The sequence below is a fragment of the Pleurodeles waltl genome, chromosome 7 (genome assembly GCF_031143425.1).
Source record: "Pleurodeles waltl isolate 20211129_DDA chromosome 7, aPleWal1.hap1.20221129, whole genome shotgun sequence".
NCBI classification, from domain to species: Eukaryota; Metazoa; Chordata; class Amphibia; order Caudata; family Salamandridae; genus Pleurodeles; species Pleurodeles waltl.
The window spans coordinates 423,274,261-423,290,412 of NC_090446.1; the positions used below are offsets into that span (position 1 = coordinate 423,274,261).

Consider the following 16,152-nt stretch of genomic DNA (forward strand, 5'->3'; position numbering starts at 1 on the left):
TGGAGCGTGATTCGAACATTGCTTCAAGCATGACCTCCTCTTATGTTCCCCGATGTAAAGTTTTGCTTTACTCTCCCTTCCAATTGTGACTGGAACTAAGGCACCACAAGAAAACACCATGCAACTTTGTGACGAACATCTGCTTTCTGCAATTGCACATAGATTGAAACCGGTCATCTTGGAGGGAGGCATTTTCCCTGGCACCCACATCTTATCCTTGACATTATTTATACATTAAACATAGTTTGTCAAAATTTTTGCTCTTTAAAGGAGTCAAACTCCAAAAAGAAGAATTTGTTTGTTCTTTTTCATTTTTAATTGTTTTTAATTAAATGAAAGATATGAAAAGAGATCAGTGCAAAATGCACGTTTTGGAGGCAAAAGTAAGTACAGATACCATGTTCTGAACATTTTATGTGAGAAGGTGAATTAAAGATGTTAGATAAGTATTGCAGCTGTGAGCAAGAGGATTAGTTACCTCACGTAGAATCCATGGTTGGGATCTGGAGGATATTCAGTCCATTTCAGCAAGGCTCTTTCAAACTGAATGGTAATCTTTGTAGCAGAGCTTGCTGGCAGCTGGATAAGCATCTCCAGAAGATGTGGGTGCTGGCGGTCCTTTGCAGGCTTATAAAGGATATAACCTAAAAGCAGAAAGAGCTTTAAGAAAAGAGCCAAGAAGACACTTAAACTGCTGCTTCTAGTTCAAACAGCATTCACAGAATGGTTTTAGCTTCACGCAGTTCATATACGTCGCCTCAGAACTGTGTAGTATCCTGTGTGTTCAGACTCACCGCAAGTGGGAGCTTGCATATGGAATGGAGAGAGCAAATACCTTGGGAGAGTTAGAGTAGGAAGCAGGATGACATCCTGGTTAGACCTATGAATACTGTGTTGTCCCCACATGCCCAAGATGTAGTGAGGAAGTTTATCATTCTCTTATGGAGTTGCAAGTCAGGATGTGTGGCAAGGTTTCCTTAACCTGCTGCCGATTTACTGTGAATGATTTGATGAGTGCAAGTTGAGTGTGGTTGAGACATGCTGGAATGGAGTCATTGTTGAGTGGTTGTGTATAGAAACGTGCCAATATGTGCTTTTTTAGGTCTGCCATTTAACACTGCTTTTGTTGCCTTGCCTGACATGTTCTAAAAAAACTCTTTATTAAAAAACAAATAAATAAAGGGCTTTGGGTCCATGGTCTCTATCCATTTGTGCCTTAAAATGTAATTCACATTTGCTACAACCAGGTCCAGAAACAGGCCAGCTCTCATAAGCCGTTGGTACTCTCGCTGTGAGTGACTGCATTTCACCAAAGAACATCAGCGCCAGGGCTCATGGACAAGTGATCCATTTAATTTACTTCTTTCGTTTATTTTATTTTTTTGTTTTGCAGGCGCCTCCCAGCTTCTACTACACTTCGACCAGTCTGCTAACTTTCTCCCAAGAGTTTTGCTTTTCTACTTGGGCACTACTGTAACAGATGGATGTTAATATTTTTTAAAATATATTTTATTAAATGCTTACTCTCAAGGGGTTAAATCAAATCAAAGTTTATAAAGCGCAGGTACTCACCCGTAAGGGTCTCAAGGCACTGGTAAAGAAGGATTTAAAATAAATAAATCAATCAAAAAAATAAAAATAAAAATCAAACGAAGTGCTCATGCTTTCACAAGCCAGCTTTGACTGTGTTTTATTTGCCCACACAAAATTAACAGGAGCACAACAAATTTGGTGAGATCACATTTTCTCTCTGCCAGAATGCAACTCAGACTTGCAAAATGTCAGCCTATGTCATCAGCTGCCCGCTATTTAGATTTGAAGCAGGTAAAGAGCACAGAACCCTATCTCACTTGGGTCACAAACTTGGAATGTAGATTTCTCTTGCCCACTTTAGAGTGGGCACCTTGCACTATCTGGTAGCCCACCCCAAGCAGAGCTCGTGGTTCTCCACCTTACCCCTTGCCCCTGTGAAGGCTCTTCCAAGCAAACCCTAGCTTATTTTCATGTTTTTCTGTGTTTTTTTATTCTAAACCAAGGATACTGTTCTTTTGTCCCTTGCTGCACACCTTCTGCTCTAGTTCCTTTATTGCTTCTTTGTATTGTCTCCAATAGTAAGAGTCTGAATTCTGTTGTGCTTCCGTTTTAGGTTATTGTTAGACCTAACAGCCTTATGGTGGTCATCCCCCAACGTTTTGCCTGTCTCCCTCCACTTTTCAGACACTGTTGTTGGTTTTAGGACTCTGAGCACTTTACCACTGCTAACCAGTGATAAAGTGCATATTCTCTCTCCCTTAAACATGGTAACATTGGTTCATTCCCAATTGGCATATTTGATTTACTTGTAAGTCTCTAGTAAAGTGCACTACTGGTGCCCAGAGCCTCTAAATTGAATGCTGCTAGTGGGCCTGCAGCACTGGTTGTGCCACCCACATAAGCAGTCCCTTAACCATGTCTCAGGCCTGCCATTGCAAGGCCTGTGTTTGCAGTTTCACTGCCACATGTGGCATTTAAAAGTACTTGCCAAGCCTTAAATTCCCCTTTTATCTACGTATAAGGCACTCCTAAGGTAGGCCCTAGGTAAACCAAAGGGCAGGGTGCTATGTAGGTAAAAGGCAGGACATGTACATGTGTGGTTTACATATCCTGGTAGTGCAAAACTCCCTCATTTGTTTTCCACTACTGTGAGGCCTCCTCCTTTCATAGGATAGCATTAGGGCTACCCTCATATACTGTTTGAGTGGTCGATTCTGATCAGAATGGGGGAGACAGGTCATATTTGGTATGGCCAGAATGGTAATACAAAATTCTGCTTATTGGTGAGTTTGGATTTTATATTATTATTTTAGTAAAGCCACTTTTAGAAAGTGAGCATTTCTCTGCACTTAAAATCCATCTGTGCCTTACAGCCTATCTCCAATCAATGTCTGGGCTGGGCAGGCTGACAGCTTCCTTTTGCAATTCACACACCACAAACATAAGGACACTCAGTCACAACTGCACTCAACTGCATACTGAATGGGTCTTCCTGGGCTGGAAGGGTGGAGGGCATGACACTTACATTTCAAAGGCTAGTAGCCAGCTCTCACAAATTGGACTGCCAAACCCCCTACTGGGACCCTGGCAGACAGACCTGTCCTGTAAGAGGAGCTTGGGAATTTCAAAACCACTCTTTGAAGTCTTCCCCACTTCAAAGGCATCTTTGGGTATATAAACTGGGTCTCTGACCCCCACGACCTCAGACACTTCTGGACCTGAACCGGCAACTTGTCAAGAGGAACTGCTTGGCTGCCCAAATAACTCATCTGGACTGCTTTGCTGAGAAGGACTTCTGCCCTGCTGTTGCACTGCTGCCCTCTGACTTGGCTGAGAAGTGCTCTACAAGGGCATGGACAGAGCTTGCCTCCTGTTTTCTGAAGTCTCAGGGCCAAAAAGGCTTCACCTCTTGAGGAAATTCCTTGTGTGCTGAAAATCAACGCACAGCCTGCCGGAAACGATGTAAAGCCGTGGTGCGACCTAGAAATCACCACACAGCCAGACCAGAACGACACAGCCCTACTGCCCGAGTGAAGAATCGATGCAGCGCCTGCTATGCAACAGAAAATTTGACACATTGCCTACCGGATCGACGCAACACCTGTGACTTCTTCCCGCACGCCCAGGATTTCCCTGCATCAACACTGGGCGTCAAAAAGGTCATCGCAGTGAGGAACTAAGACTGCGTGCTGGAAATTGACGCAAAGTCCCTTGCAGCGTGGAAATACACAACGCTTTGTGCCGTGCCAGAAAATCCAAAGCACACGCTATTTGTCCACCCATCTCCTCCTCTGTGGTCTCCATGCATGTTATTCTTCACGCAAACCAGGTACCTTATGTAAACAAGACACAACTGTTGATTTTTAAGATTTAAGACTCTTTTTAATCCTGCAAAAGTGATATTTCAACCTATGCTTTTTTGAACCTTTATTGTTTTAACCTTAATTTAATCAGATAAATATCCTATATTGTTCCAAACCTGTGTGTATTTTTGTGGCGTTTTCACTGTGTTACTGTATGATTTATTGCACAAATATTTTACACATTGCCTTCCAAGTTACGCCTGACTCCTCAGTGCCAAGTTACCAGACAGTGGGCACAGGATAATTTGAATTGTGTGAGACCTACCCTGACTAGGATTGAGGTCCGTATTTGGACAAGGATGTATACCTCTGCCAACTAGAGACCCCATTTCTAACAGTTATTTATGTCAATTTTTTAAAAAATACATATTTTTATTATTTTTTGCAGTATTTCACCACAGATAAACAGATCATTACATTTGGTTGCCATAATGCTTTGGGCAATAATCATTTTTGTAACCTCAAACAAGCAAATTTAAGCAAACTCCCCAACTGCTCTCTGAGCACCCCCATACTGCTTCTAGTATTTCCGAGGCCCTAAAATATTTGTACATTCAGCATCTATTTTCCATATCATTATACATTTCTAGACCCATTAGCCATGCTGCTACATTTAGTCCTTACAGGCGCCGGATACATAAACATTAATCTTTCCTTCTCTCCATCTCTCCATACTACAGCCTGCCCCATTATCTCCCAGCACATGTGTATTTTCTAGTCATCCCCGATTCCTTCTGTTGGGATATTTGGCGCTTTTAGGTCTTGCACCATCAGTGCCCAAGCCATTATATCTTCTGCCAATTTTGGATCTGTGCGAACATGTTTCCTCCTGACTTTTTCCACTATTGCCCATTCGGTGAAGTCTCGGTACCAGTCCCCATATCTCACTGGGGTTGGGGGGGGGGGGGGGGGTAAAGCCATTTAATCGCTATACGACGCTTTGCCAACAAGAGTCCCAGCATAAATTTACGGGTTAGGAGTTTCTCCTTATGCGCAAGAAGCAGCCCCAGCAGCATCACCCTGAGGGTATGTACCAGTCTCCACTCAGAAGCCCCCTCCAAGGACATCACTTTACTCTCCCAGTATCAGTCCAGAGCACTACACTGCTATACTATGTGAAAGAAGTCTGGCGAAGCCATAGCGCAGCGCTGTCAACAAGGGGATCTCATTGGGTGTATATGATGAAGGATACTGGGAGCCAGGTACGCCTGGTGATTATAGTTATATTGTATGAGTTTGAACCTGGCATTGGAACTGCTGGTTCTAGCCCCATTGTATACGGGTTTCTATTCTGTGGCTCAAATCCCTTCTCCAGCACAACACATTTCTTCATAGGTATGTCCAAGGCAACTTTCGCAAACACCTGCATATCCCATATGGGTACATCCCTTGAGTAAGGGTGGCAGCGCAACACAGAGGACACCACTCGGGTTGATACATTACAAACCTGTTTGACTATATAAGGGGCCCCTTCTCGCACTGTCCGGTTCCCCAGTAATAACGCTGCCAGTGTATGTTTTCCACACACACCCTGTAATAGTTTCTTCTCCCAGTTAATTTTAGGGTCAAACCAGTGTACCACATGTTGCAACTGGGAGACTAAATAATAAAGTTCCATCTGTGGGAGCTCAATTCCCTCGTGTTGCCATGTTTGTCGCAGCATCGTCAGTTCCATCCTATTCCTTCTATTTGCCCATAACAACTCTAGGATTAGGCTATCTATTCATACAAAGTGTAATCTAGGCACTTTGTATAGGGTATTCTGTAGCCCATATAAGCAGTGCAACAGGATAACCATCTTTGTAATGGCTTTCCCTGCCCATCAGGGAAAGTGGCAAATCCTTCCAAAATCTGACTGAAGTCTCCAATATCTCAAGCACTCTGCCATGATTGAGGCCATAATATTTTTCAGCAGTATGTGCCAATCTTATCCCAAGGTGTAGGAAGGTAGCCTCTTTCTAGCCTTATTACCCCCACTTTTGCCCTGTTTGTGAGTATATGTCAGGGTGTTTTTACTGTCTCACTGGGATCCTGCTAGCCAGGGCCCAGTGCTCATAGTGAAGACCCTATGTTGTCAGTATGTTTGATATGTGTCACTGGGGTCCTGCTAGCCTGGACCCCAGTGCTCATAAGTTTGTGGCCAATATGTGTTCCCTGTGTGGTGCCTAACTGTATCACTGAAGCTCTGCTAACCAGAACCTCAGTGTTTATGCTCTCTCTGCTTTTAAAATGGTCACTGCAGGCTAGTGACTAATTTTACCAATTCTGATTGGCACACTGGAACACCCTTATAATTCCCTTGTATATGGTACCCAAGGTATTGGGGTTCCAGGAGATCCCTATGGGCTGCAGCATTTCTTTTGCCACCGATAGGGATTGCAGACAATTCCTACACAGGACTGCCACTGCAGCCTGAGTGAAATAACGTCCACGTTATTTCACAGCCATTTTTCACAGCACATAAGTAACTTATAAGTCACCTTTATGTCTCAACCCTCACTTGTGAAGTTTAGGTGCCAAGTTACTTAGTGTGTGGGCCCCCACATTGTTCAGGGCAAATTCCCCGAACTTTGCGAGTGCGGGGACACCATTACACGTGTGCACTACATATAGGTCACTACCTATATGTAGCGTCACAATGGTAACTCCGAACATGGCCATGTAACATGTCTAGGATCATGGAATTGTCACCCCCAATACCATTCTGGTATTGTGGGGACAATTCCATGCATCCCCGGGTCTCTAGCACAGAACCCAGGTACTGCCAAACTGCCTTTCCGGGGTCTCCACTGCAGCTGCTGCTGCCAACCCCTCAGACAGCTTTCTGCCCCCCTGGGGTCTGGGCAGCCCAGTCCCAGGAAGGCAGAACAAAGGATTTCCTCTGAGAGAGGGTGTTACACCCTCTCCCTTTGGAAATAGGTGTGAAGGGCTGGGGAGAAGTAGCCTCCCCCAGCCTCTGGAAATGCTTTGATGGGCCCAGATGGTGCCCATCTCCGCATAAGCCAGTCTACACCGGTTCAGGGTTCCCCCAGCCCTGCTCTGGCATGAAACTGGACAAAGGAAAGGGGAGTGACCACTCCCCTGACCAGTACCTCCCATGGGAGGTACCCATAGCTCCTCCAGTGTGTCCCAGACATCTGCCATCTTGGATTCAGAGGTGTTGGGGCACAATGGACAGCTCTGAGTGGCCAGTGCCAGCAGGTGACGTCAGAGACCCCTCCTGATAGGCGCTTACCTCTTTCAGTAGCCAAGCCTCCTTTCTCAGTAGCCAAGCCTCCTTTTTTGGCTATTTAGGGTCTCTCCTCTGGGCTATTCCTCAGATAACGAATGCAAGAGCTCACCAGAGTTCATCTGCACTTCCCTCTTCGACTTCTGCCAAGGATTGACCGCTGACTGCTCCAGGACGCCTGCAAAACCGCAACAAAGTAGCAAGACGACTACCAGCAACATTGTAGCACCTAATCCTGCCGGGTTTCTCGACTGTTTCCAGGTGGTGCCTGCTCTGAAGGCTGTCTGCCTTCACCCTGCACTGGAAGCCAAGAAGGAATCTCCCGTGGGTCGACGCAATCTTCCCCCTGCCAACACAGGCACCAAACTTCTGCATTACCGGTCCTCTGGGTCCCCTCTCATCCTGACGAGCGTGGTCCCTGGAACACAAGAACTCTAAGTGACTCCCACAGTCCAGTGGCCATTCTGTCCAAATTTGGTGGAGGTAAGTCCTTGCCTCCCCACGTCAGACAGTAATCCTGTGTACTGCGTGATCTGCAGCTGCTCTGGCTCCTGTGCACTTTTCTAAGGATTCCTTTGTACACAGCCTAGCCTGGGTCCCCAGCACTCCGTCCTGCATTGCCCAGCTCGCTGAGTTGGACTCCGACGTCGTGGGACCCTCCTCTGTGACTCTGAGTCGACCGCTGTCCTCAGATCTTCTAAGTGCTGTTGCGGTACTTCTGCAGGTGCTGCCTGCTTCTGCGGGGGCTCTCTGAGTTGCTGAGCCCCCACTCTGTCTCCTCCTCCAAGGGGTGACATCCTGGTCCTTCCTGGTCCCCAGCAGCACCCAAAATCTTCAACCGCGACTCTTGCAGCTAGCAAGGCTTGTTTGCGGTCTTTCTGCATGGAAACACTTCTTCAACCTCCAGCACGCCGTGGGACATCTTCTCACCAAAGGGGAAGTTCCTGGCACCTTCGTTGTAGCAGAATCTTCGGCTTCTTCCACCCGGAGGCAGCCCTTTTGCACCTTCATCCGGGGTTTAGTGGACTCCTGCCCCCCCTGGACACTTGCGTGACTCTTGGACTTGGTCCCCTTCCTTTACAGGTCCAGAACTCCGACTTCAGTGTTTTGCTGGTGCTTGTGGTTCTTGCAAAATCCCCAATCACGACTATTCTGTCTTCTGGGGTTGCAGTGTAGCCATTTTTAATGTAGCTTTATGCGCGTTTGCTTAAAGTATTAGGCCTCTGTGCACTTTGCCCTAGATGCATTTTATTTAGCCTCGCACTGCTATTTTACAATAACAGTGCGAGGCTAAATAAAATGCATCTAGGGCAAAGTGCACAGAGGCCTAATACTTTAAGCAAACGTGCATAAAGCTACATTAAAAATGGCTACACTACAGGGTAGTAGGGTAACTTTACTCCTACTTTTCAGGGTCTTGGGGTGGGGTATCTTAGACACCCTTACTGTTTTCTTACAGTCCCGGCGACCCTTTACAACCTACCATAGGTCTGGGGTCCCTTCGTGATTTGCATTCCACTTTTGGAGTATATGGTTTGTGTTGCCCCTAGACCTATGTTTACCTATTGTATCCTATTGTGATTCTACATTGTTTGCACTACTTTTCTTACTGTTACTTACCTGTTTTGGGTTTGTGTACATATAATTTGTGTATATTGCTTACCTCCTAAGTGAGGGTATCCTCTGAGATACTTTTGCCATATTGTCACTAAAATAAAGTACCTTTATTTTTAGTAACTCTGAGTATTGTGTTTTCTTAGGATATTGTGCTATATGATGTAAGTGGTATAGTAGGAGCTTTGCATGTCTCCTAGTTCAGCCTCAGCTGCTTTGCCATAGCTACTTTCTATCAGCCTAAGCTGCTAGAAACACCTCTATTCTACTAATAAGGGATAACTGGACCTGGCACAGGGTGTAAGTACCACAAGGTACCCACTATAAGCCAGGCCAGCCTCCTACACAAGGTAGCTAAGGCCCTCAGCTACCCATAGCAATCCAACTGACGGAAGTGCATCAATCTGGTCCCTGGCTATAGCACCCATCGGGAACAGATAGGACTTACGAAGACTTACCTGGAGTCCAGAACACTCCCCAAATTTCGTCACAGCATTTAAAAGGATGGGAATCGATGATTCTCTGTGCCACACATAGACCAGCATGTCATCTGCATAAAGGGAGACCACATGTGTAGAACCCCCAGTGCATAAGCACCAGGGGTTCAGCAGCTCACACAAGTGCGCTGCCAATGGCTCTATTGCTATAGCAAATAGGAGCGGGGATATCGGGCAGCCCTGTCGTGTCCCCCTCAATTGGACAGCCTCCAAAACCACCTCCCAAGTTCGCACACAAGCAACTGGGCGCTGATACAAGAGTTGGACCCAAGCAATATACTTCAGGCCAAAACCTAATTTGGCCATAACTTGCCAAAGATATCCACAGAGTCAAAAGCCTGTTCTATTTCCAGGAGTTCAAACGCTACTGGTTCTTTCCACTGTAGGTATGTGTGACATATATTGGTGAGGTGACGAATATTAAACATTGTGCTGCGGTGGGGTATAAAGCACACTGAACCTCATGAATAAGGGAGGTTAAATGAGGAAGCAGGGGCGCTGCCAGAATGCCACTGAGTATCTTAATATCCACATTCAGGAACAACAGTTGTCTACAGGGAGTGCAGAATTATTAGGCAAATGAGTATTTTGACCACATCATCCTCTTTATGCATGTTGTCTTACTCCAAGCTGTATAGGCTCGAAAGCCTACTACCAATTAAGCATATTAGGTGATGTGCATCTCTGTAATGAGAAGGGGTGTGGTCTAATGACATCAACACCCTATATCAGGTGTGCATAATTATTAGGCAACTTCCTTTCCTTTGGCAAAATGGGTCAAAAGAAGGACTTGACAGGCTCAGAAAAGTCAAATATAGTGAGATATCTTGCAGAGGGATGCAGCACTCTTAAAATTGCAAAGCTTCTGAAGCGTGATCATCGAACAATCAAGCGTTTCATTCAAAATAGTCAACAGGGTCGCAAGAAGCGTGTGGAAAAACCAAGGCGCAAAATAACTGCCCATGAACTGAGAAAAGTCAAGCGTGCAGCTGCCACGATGCCACTTGCCACCAGTTTGGCCATATTTCAGAGCTGCAACATCACTGGAGTGCCCAAAAGCACAAGGTGTGCAATACTCAGAGACATGGCCAAGGTAAGAAAGGCTGAAAGACGACCACCACTGAACAAGACACACAAGCTGAAACGTCAAGACTGGGCCAAGAAATATCTCAAGACTGATTTTCTAAGGTTTTATGGACTGATGAAATGAGAGTGAGTCTTGATGGGCCAGATGGATGGGCCCGTGGCTGGATTGGTAAAGGGCAGAGAGCTCCAGTCCGACTCAGACGCCAGCAAGGTGGAGGTGGAGTACTGGTTTGGGCTGGTATCATCAAAGATGAGCTTGTGGGGCCTTTTCGGGTTGAGGATGGAGTCAAGCTCAACTCCCAGTCCTACTGCCAGTTCCTGGAAGACACCTTCTTCAAGCAGTGGTACAGGAAGAAGTCTGCATCCTTCAAGAAAAACATGATTTTCATGCAGGACAATGCTCCATCACACGCGTCCAAGTACTCCACAGCGTGGCTGGCAAGAAAGGGTATAAAAGAAGGAAATCTAATGACATGGCCTCCTTGTTCACCTGATCTGAACCCCATTGAGAACCTGTGGTCCATCATCAAATGTGAGATTTACAAGGAGGGAAAACAGTACACCTCTCTGAACAGTGTCTGGGAGGCTGTGGTTGCTGCTGCACGCAATGTTGATGGTGAACAGATCAAAACACTGACAGAATCCATGGATGGCAGGCTTTTGAGTGTCCTTGCAAAGAAAGGTGGCTATATTGGTCACTGATTTGTTTTTGTTTTGTTTTTGAATGTCAGAAATGTATATTTGTGAATGTTGAGATGTTATATTGGTTTCACTGGTAATAATAAATAATTGAAATGGGTATATATTTGTTTTTTGTTAAGTTGCCTAATAATTATGCACAGTAATAGTCACCTGCACACACAGATATCCCCCTAACATAGCTAAAACTAAAAACAAACTAAAAACTACTTCCAAAAATATTCAGCTTTGATATTAATGAGTTTTTTGGGTTCATTGAGAACATGGTTGTTGTTCAATAATAAAATTAATCCTCAAAAATACAACTTGCCTAATAATTCTGCACTCCCTGTATATGCAGCTGGATCCGTCACATCTCTATCCGATTTGGGAATAAAGGCCACCCAGGCTTCCCTCATCAAGTCCGGCAGTCTGCCACGGGCAGGCGCCTCTTGTATACTGCCAACAGTTTCTCAGAAAGGATATCAACATATTTTTGATAGAACTCTGCTGGAAGTCCATCAGAACCAGATGTTTTTAACTGTTTTATGGCCCCTTATATTTCTTCCCAATCGTGAGGTGCAGCTAATAGGGCCCTGGCAGTCCGAGTCAGTCGAGGAAGTGGGACCCCGTCTAGGAGGGCCGTCCTAGCCTCCAGGGTCCTGGGCAAAGCATAAAGTCCGTCAAGATGATCCCGGAACATTTTATTAATTGCTACCTGTGTACATGCTCTCCTACCTGTAACGTTTACCAGTGCAGTGAAAGGGCGTACAGTCAGCATGTTGTTTGAGCAGGTGAGCCAAGAGCGCACCCACCTTATCGCCCTCCCCATCTAGATACTGGTGGTATGCCTTTTAGACATATCTTTCCAGTCGTCAACAGTCTTCTAGTATTGACCGCCGAGTCTGCCGCCATTCTTCCATTCTCTGCGGCTGCACTGGAAGGCATTTCTCCAAGCCTCAGAGCTTGGCTTCGTGATCGTGACGGTCTTTCTCAAGCTGACGTCTAACACCGTAAGTAATCTGCATGCAAAACCCACTGATCATAAACTTCATTGCTTTCCAGTCACATCCCCTAGTCGTGGACGTTCCCCAGTTTGCGTCAAAGTATTGCATCAGCCCGCCCTGGACTGCCTCCTCAAACAGTGCATCCACCAAGGCCTCCAGTCGCAACCGCCACGTCAAAACCGCAGGTCATTTATAGCCTTTATTCAATTTTACTATAAGAGGGGAATGATCCGATACGTAACATACCAAATATGCAATGGCATGTATCTGCGGGGACAGGGTTTCAGACACTAAGCAATAGTCCAGTCTACTATAAGTATTTGCCGCCAGGGTGTAACAGGAGTATTCCATGAGAAGGGGGTTCCCATGGCACCAGAAATCCTGCAACTGAAGCTGTCGCAGAGTGTCTACCAATTGTCTAGTCAGGTGGGGTTTGTACGCTGTTGCGGGGAACCGGTTCTAACGTACAGTCCAGGACACAGTTACAGTCTCCTGAAAATATAACTTCTGCTGTTAGATATGCGGATGCAGCCCGCACTACGCCCTCAAAGTAAGTCCCACTACCTACATTTGGGGCATGTAGGAAGCTGGCTCTGTATATACTATATCAAAATGAGATATAGTGTGCACTGAGTCTAGGGGTTCCCCAGAGGCTTAACAGAGGTTAAAGTAGATAATACTAACGCTCTATTTTGTGATAGTGTGGTCGATCAGTTAGGTTTATCAGAGGTTAGTGCAAAACATTTGTTGTACACACAGACAATAAAAGAAGCACACACTCAATGACTTAACTCCAGACCAAGGTTTTTTTTATAACAAAAATATATTTTCTTAATTTATTTTTAGAACCACAAGATTCAAGTTGCAGGTACGTACTTCAATAGTTTTGTATTCCACATATATATCAATAGCATTTTTTTGAATTCAATAAGTTATACAGTTTTTGTAATATTGGCACTTATCTGTTTTAAAAGTTGACAGTGCAGTGTTCAGAAACAGTTCCTGGGGGAAGAAAAGTTAGTACAATTTACAGGTAAGTACTCCTACAGGTCTAGTCTCCGGATGTTTACGAAGTCCACAGGTTGGGGTTCTAGTTAAACCCAAACACCCAACACGCAACACGGGCCGGCCAGGAGCATAGATCAAAGTGTAGGCAAAATTAACATGGGCTCCTATCGAGACTGGGGGCACTCAGTTTCAGATCTGCAGGGAGGTAAATACCCGTGTCTTTGGAGGGAAGACTTGGGGGGGTTTAGAGGAGCTCGGGGGTCACAAGTAGGCACCAAACATACACCCTCAGCGGCCCTGGGGAGGCCAGGTGCAGGGTGCAAACAAGGTGTTGGCTCTCCAATGATTCTCTATGAAGGGACCCCGGGGGTCACTCAGAGGCTGCAGGCGAGATGCAGGAGGTCGTCTTGGGAAAACCACAAGCTGGACAGGGAAGAGGGCCACCTGCTGAATGTCTCTGCACCCAGGTCAGGTTTTCCAAGGCCAGGGGGCTGCAGGTGCAGTGTCTCTTCAAGTCTCAGAATCCCCTGGTGATCCTCTCTAGCTGGTTGGGACACCTGGACATGGGCACAGGGCGTCGGGTGCAGAGTGGTCAGGACTCACGCATTTGGAGTGGGGTTGAGGTCCTTGGTTGTTGTTTCTTCTTTGGACAGGGCCACTGTCCAGTGGAGGTCTTGGTCCTTTTGGGTGTAGGGCAGTCCTCTGGAGCTTGGCAGAGGTCCTGGTCCCAGTGGATGAGTCACTGTTCCTGTGCAGGTTCTTTGAAGCAGGAGATAGGCCAGCAGGGCTGGGGCCAAGTCAGTTGTTGTCTCCCTTCTTCTAGCAGGCCTTAGGGTTGTAAGGCCTGCTAGTGGGGTGACTTACCTATGCCACAGGCAGTGTTTTGTGGGCATGGCACCCGGAGAGGGATGTCATGTCGACTTTGCCTTTTTCTCCCCACCAACACACACAATCTGCAATGGCAGTGTGCATGTGTTTGGTGAGGGGTACCCTAAGGTGGCACAACACATGCTGCAGCACTTAGGAACCATCCCTGGCCACAAGGCCCTTAGTACCACTGTTACCTTTTACAAGGGACTTAACTGTGTGCCAGAGGTGTGCCAATTGTGGAAACAATGGTACATTTTAGGGAAAGAACACTGGTGCTCGGGGCCTGTTTAGCAGGATCCCAGCACACACACAGTCAAGTCAGCATCAATATCAGGCAAAAAGTAGGGGGGTAACAGCAACAAGGGCCAGTTTCCCACAGGGCATATAAGTTTATTAAGCATATTTCCCGGCCGTCCAGGGTCCCATACAACACCACTGATCTTTCACGCCTCATGACCCAATAAGGCAATAGAAACATGTAACATTATGTTTCATCAGAGGTCATCACCGAGCCTAACCACGAGGCACAGCCTTCAATAGTCAGAACTCTGCAAGCACCCCTGTGGAGGTATAAGGCCAACCAGCACTCACATTGGTATAGGACATATAACATTTCTTAAAAGCATATAAATCATCGTGTAAGGCTAGAACAGCTTCAGTCAACAGGAGTCATTCTCAGAAACTGTGTGCCCTCTTTGTTCCATTTATCTAGTGCAGTTTTACCCCTCATTGTAGAAAAGTACCATCTTGCCTGGCATGTTACCCCTATATTTCACTGTATGTATGTTGTTTTAGCCCTTGTGTCACTGGGACCCTGCCAGGCAGGGCCCCAATGCTCATAGTATGTGCCCTATAAGTGTTCCCTGTGTGGTGCCTAACTGTATCACTGAGGCTCTGCTAACCAGAACCTCAGTGGTTATGCTCTCTCTGCTTTCCAAATATGTCACTAAAGGCTAGTGACTAAATTTACCAATTCACATTGGCATACTGGTACACCCATATAATTCCGTTGTATATGGTACTGAGGTACCCAGGTTATTGGGGTTCCAGGAGATGCCTATGGGCTGCAGCATTTCTTTTGCCACCCATAGGGAGCTCTGACAATTCTTACAGAGGCCTGCCACTGCAGCCTGAGTGAAATAACGTCCGCGTTATTTTACAGCCATTTACCACTGCACATAAGTAACTTATAAGTCACCTATATATCTAACCTTCACTTAGTGAAGGTTGGGTGCCAAGTTACTTAGTGTGTGGGCACCCTGGCACTAGCCAAGGTGCACCCACATCGTTCAGGGCAAATTTCCCGGACTTTGTGAGTGCGGGGACACCATTACACGCGTGCAATATACATAGGTCACTACCTATGTATAGCGTCACAATGGTAACTCCGAACATGGCCATGTAACATGTCTAAGATCATGGAATTGTCACCCCAATACCATTCTGGTATTGGGGGGACAATTCCATGATCCCCCGGGTCTCTAGCACAGAACCCGGGTGCTGCCAAATTGCCTTTACGGGGTTTCCACCGCAGCTGCTGCTGCTGCCAACCCCTCAGACAGGGTTCTGCCCTCCTGGGGTCCAGGCAGCTCTTGCCCAGGGAGGCAGAACAAAGGATTTCCTCTGAGAGAGGGTGTTACACCCTCTCCCTTTGGAAATAGGTGTGAAGGGCTGGGGAGGAGTAGCCTCCCCCAGCCTCTGGAAATGCTTTGATGGGCACAGATGGTGCCCATCTCTGCATAAGCCAGTCTACACTGGTTCAGGGATCCCCCAGCCCTGCTCTGGCGTGAAACTGGACAAAGGAAAGGGGAGTGACCACTCCTCTGACCAGTACCTCCCAGGGGAGGTGCCCAGAGCTCCTCCAGTGTGTCCCAGACCTCTGCCATCTTGGAAACAGAGGTGTTGGGGGCACACTGGACTGCTCTGAGTGGCCAGTGCCAGCAGGTGACGTCAGAGGCTCCTTCTGATAGGCTCTTACCTCTCTTGGTAGCCAATCCTCCTAACCTGGTAGCCAAACCTCCTTTTCTGGCTATTTAGGGTCTCTGCTTTGGGGAATTCTTCAGATAACCAATGCAAGAGCTCCCCAGAGTTCCTCTGCATCTCCCTCTTCACCTTCTACCAAAGGATCGACCGCTGACTGCTCAGGACGCCTGCAAAACCGCAACAAAGTAGCCAGACGACTACCAGCAACATTGTAGTGCCTAATCCTGCCAGCTTTCTTGACTTTTTCCAGGTGGTGCATGCTCTGGGGGTAGCCTGCCTTCACC

The 16,152-nt window shown here is 46.6% G+C and overlaps 1 protein-coding gene across 1 annotated transcript in view; it reads right to left on the bottom strand.

Annotated features, from left to right (window-relative positions):
• PIGT (phosphatidylinositol glycan anchor biosynthesis class T) overlaps positions 1-16,152 on the bottom strand; it is a 464,023-nt gene that overhangs the window by 158,777 nt on the left and 289,094 nt on the right. Inside the window, exon 10 of the mRNA XM_069243926.1 lies at positions 479-644. Within this exon, the coding sequence (XP_069100027.1) occupies positions 479-644 (166 nt within the window). The remainder of the gene's footprint in view (positions 1-478; positions 645-16,152) is intronic.